At 37.6% G+C, this 3,978-nt stretch overlaps 1 protein-coding gene across 2 annotated transcripts; it reads left to right on the top strand.

The window, feature by feature from the left end:
- The first annotated feature begins 215 nt into the window (after positions 1-215).
- LOC121690162 lies at positions 216-3,558 on the top strand. Of its 2 annotated transcripts, XM_042070589.1 has the most exons (7): positions 227-678; positions 981-1,099; positions 1,219-1,314; positions 1,407-1,460; positions 1,850-2,014; positions 2,293-2,415; positions 2,686-3,558. In XM_042070589.1, exons 1-7 carry the CDS (start codon positions 672-674, stop codon positions 2,764-2,766), a joined length of 645 nt encoding a protein of 214 aa, XP_041926523.1. In that variant the 5' UTR covers positions 227-671; the 3' UTR covers positions 2,767-3,558. The 2 variants fall into 2 exon arrangements, with proteins under 2 accessions (XP_041926524.1, XP_041926523.1); XM_042070590.1 differs by lacking the exon at positions 1,850-2,014 and having other exon boundaries at positions 216-678.
- Positions 3,559-3,978: the final 420 nt, after the last annotated feature.

Below are 3,978 nucleotides of genomic sequence, written 5' to 3'. Positions count from 1 at the left end.
AGGTGAAAGTGCTTGAAAAGTAACAATTTTGTAACTTTTTTGGGGTATGGTGCAGAAACGCACACACACACACACACACACACACACACACACACACACACAGCAGGCCCAGTTAGAAGGAGGACACAGTTAAGGTACATAGCACCTACAATTATTACACTTTGTGTACCATGTGCAGTCATTGAAAATAGGTTATTTTTTATGTTCTTCACAGGAAATGAGCCAAGGCCAATTAGTTTGAGTTAATAAATAGCATATTTTTCTTTTAGCAAACATTGAAAGTTTTAGTCTTTGTAAGGTTATTTAAAGCCAGTCCTCAAATGAAGGGAATATATTAATTGTCCACAGCTAGGCTACACACTGGGAAATATTTTCATTGTCTGTTTTAAAAAGGCATTTGCATTTTTGTTAAAATAAATTGCAAGGGACCCTAACGTTAACGTTAAAAAAAACACTTGTTTTAAGTGTCTGTTTTATAACTGTTATAACTTTGTCCTGAATGAACACGTGGAGACTGCGTGGATGCTGAAAACTTTCATTCTTGAGTTGACTACCCCTAGTGTGCAGATCGGTGCTGGGAGGAGCTCTGTTCTACTTGGGGGACATTAACAGTCCCCCAAAAAGGGCGTTGTTTTCGGGAATAGGAAGGCAACTACATCAACAAACGCGAGATGGAGGGTAAAATCATGTTTATTCTTAGAAAGCTAACATTAGTAACATTAGGATTAGACCTACATTTTAATGTGCATGAGTTAGGCTAAATAGGAAAAACGCGATTTAGTGTTGTAATATCATGCGTGGACTAGGCTATGTGTTGTGGTAGCCTGGTTGCAAGTTATTTTCTCTGTTACGAAATCACTAAAATAAATGTAGGTTATCAGTTTCAATCAGATTAGCACAGATCTAGGATTTCCATGTTTTATTTGACAATGATTCCATTTGTTTCTTACTACATGGAACCGGCACGGCGCGCGTTGCAGAGTCGAACCCAAATTCATCTTCAGCTTCAAGCAACGCAGGACCGCTAGTTCAAGTGACATTTCAAAAGGACCCGAACCGAAAAAAGAAATATCTGGAGTCAGAACCCAAAGCACTTGGGGTGTGTAGTTTCAGTTAATGTGTGTAGAATAGCTACTAAGCACAGATGCCTTAGGTTGTAAAATTACTGTCATATAATTCCCATTGAAGCTTAATAAAAGCGCGCGTGTCTCTGTCCAGTGCACTCAGATTGTACTCGCATTCTTCCTGGTGAACGCCGGTCTCCTCAATTGGTCACCCGGGTGGAGTACTATGGAAATCATAAATGGAATCTTTGTAAGTTTATGTGGGATGACATAAGCCTGCCTGTAGCATTAGAATAGTATTTATAAAATTAGACTGAACAGTAACACAATTTCTCCTTGTAGGTTATTATTGCTGGAAGTGTGGCCATTGCAGCACAGAATCTTTCCCTACACACAGTAAGTTTTGGCAAATTATTCGCAGAGCATCACTAGAAAACAAAACCCATTAATCTCACCCCTTATAAATGCCTTACTTTTGACCTTAAAACCCTTCTATAATTAAGCCTAGTTTTTAAATGTGCAGGTTGAAGGTTGAATCCCTGAACCAACACCTTAAAATAAAATAAAATTGTCCTTAATTACCTCCTTAAGGGGTTTCACACTCATATCTTAAGCCATTTCAATGTAAAATTAGAGGCCACTTAATATAAATGAAATGGTTTTGGTATGTTTTCAGGGGTAATTTAAGGTAAATTTGGGTACATCATGTTTCATAGTGCATGCAGCTCATTGCAATAAGAAAGAGAGTGCACATAATGGTTATTTTCGCTCTTATTTCTATCCAGCTTAGGGCCTGTTTGGGACTCCAGGTTTTCACCAGCATAACCTGTGGAGTCACCTTCCTGTGTATGCTTGGCTCATCAGTACACGTGCACTATTATGAAGATTGCCATTATTTGACACATGATGAGGTTAACAGAACTGTACACGAAGCATGTACAATGTTGTTGGTGAGCAAAATAAATGCTTGTGTTTAGAGAAGAGAACTTCTCCTACAAAGATTAATGGACTCACATCTGGAAATATATATATGTTATATGTTATATATATGTAAATTATATGTTGCCTTTAAAAAAAAAAATGTAAAATGCTCAAAGATATTCCAAGGAAACGCAAAACTATAGTGATGGGGGAAAAGATATTATGCTGCATAACATTTGCAGAAAGTAAAACCTTTAATTAGTCAAACCATTCATTCATTCTCTTTATTTTTGTTCCACCCTGACAGCAGGTTGAGGACCATTATTCCGCTGAGATCAAAGTGGTCATGGCCACAATTCTCGGCATCTCTATCACACTGGCGACCTACTGCTGCAAAGTCATCCAGTGCTGTTCGCCAGCCGGTTTTATGGTGAGTCCTTATACTGTACCTGCGATTCACACAAACACGCTGACCTATGGCTACCTCACATAACTCACTTGATAACAACTGCTGTAAACAGGTGTTCCCAAAGGGAAGTTATCTAAACATAACCACCATCAACTGGGCCCTGCAAGTATAGCTGAAGAACTTTTGGATTTGACAGTCACCCCCACCCCCCATTTTACAACAGTTTTCACAAGTGATATATCTTAATTTTTTTTATCAGCTTCAGTGGCTTCTGTGTTTGCTCTCTTCCAGCCTGTGATCACTGTGAACGCACCTCCAGCCCCCGAAGTGAGAAGAGAAGACAGAGAGGGAGAGAGCCCAAACGATGGATAAGACTGTTGCCAAGGATACATCGATTTCTATACACTAGCCTACACTTCATTTTATATTTTGATACTTATTTTTATACTTTATTCTTACATTGTTTCCCTAAAAGGAAAAATAATTAACCATATTCTTGAGACAGTGACTTTCTCTCACTGACTTCACTTAAGCTGATGAAATATAAACTACAAAAACAACATACTTGTAAGATTGTTGTAGGACTACTACTAAACTTAACATTCAGTAGGCTATATTACGTAGTAGTGATTCTGGCCTTTTATGGTCAATCTGTCAGTGCGGTTACATGCAAACAAACAATCAGATTTTACTCAGATTAAAAATCATGTCATGTAAACAGAGTTCTCCGATTGAACTCCAATTTTATGAAATCAGAGAAGATAACCTAGAGTATTTGATATCAATTTGATTATGTAACCAAATACTCTGATTACAGTTGGAGTTTATAATGTTCTATGGAACTTTACATTGTTGTGAAACACAAGATTTTCATTGTTTTTTCATTTTCATCCATTTTCAATTGGAGTAGGCCGGCCTATTATAAAATTCTGATAATACTCCGATTGGACTTTGAGTGTACAGTTGTTGGGCAGGATGCAAGGTGTCTTTAATGATGAATATTTTTCTGTAATGCTCTGGATACCAATACAAAAATAACAACAAAATACTCCGATTGGTGCTTTAATCCGATTCTTCTGCACATGTAACCACACTGTGTGTAATCATATCAAAATATATGTTTTGTACTTTTTGAACAAATAAATAAAAACAACTTTTAACTTCTCTGCTTTGACGTGGATTAGGCCTACTAAATGTTGTAGTGACCCTGTGTTTAGGAGAATTCTGAAACCTGGATCCTAATGCTGTGATGACACTGCATTTTCTGACTTTCAAAAAGAAAAGAAAAACACGCTGACTGCAACCTTTAGTATCACTTCTGTGTCACATTCACATTAATGGCTTTTTCATGTCAACTATCAGGGTTCCCAGTTTAACAGGGTTTCTTAAAAGTGTAGTACTGGTGGTCCGCAAGCTAGCAGAAGTAGTGTAGTCTTTGCTAGCACCTTGCTTGTTGTGTAATTAGAGGTTTCCTTTGATTGTTTTTTAACTAACTTTGTCTTGAACGTTTGAGCCTAGTTATGTTACTTATCGTATTCCACCTTATTTCATCAGTCACATAGCCTGGGTGTTCCCATGCTGCCT

Source organism: Alosa sapidissima, chromosome 18, assembly GCF_018492685.1.
Source record: "Alosa sapidissima isolate fAloSap1 chromosome 18, fAloSap1.pri, whole genome shotgun sequence".
Lineage (NCBI taxonomy): Eukaryota > Metazoa > Chordata > Actinopteri > Clupeiformes > Clupeidae > Alosa > Alosa sapidissima.
This window is presented reverse-complemented; position numbering and strand designations above follow the sequence as displayed.

Coding starts and splice junctions, on each gene's coding strand:
- LOC121690162 (XM_042070589.1), top strand. Junction 1,100..1,218: donor CAGAACCCAAAGCACTTGGG/GTGTGTAGTTTC, acceptor GTCTCTGTCCAG/TGCACTCAGATTGTACTCGC. Junction 1,315..1,406: donor AAATCATAAATGGAATCTTT/GTAAGTTTATGT, acceptor TTCTCCTTGTAG/GTTATTATTGCTGGAAGTGT.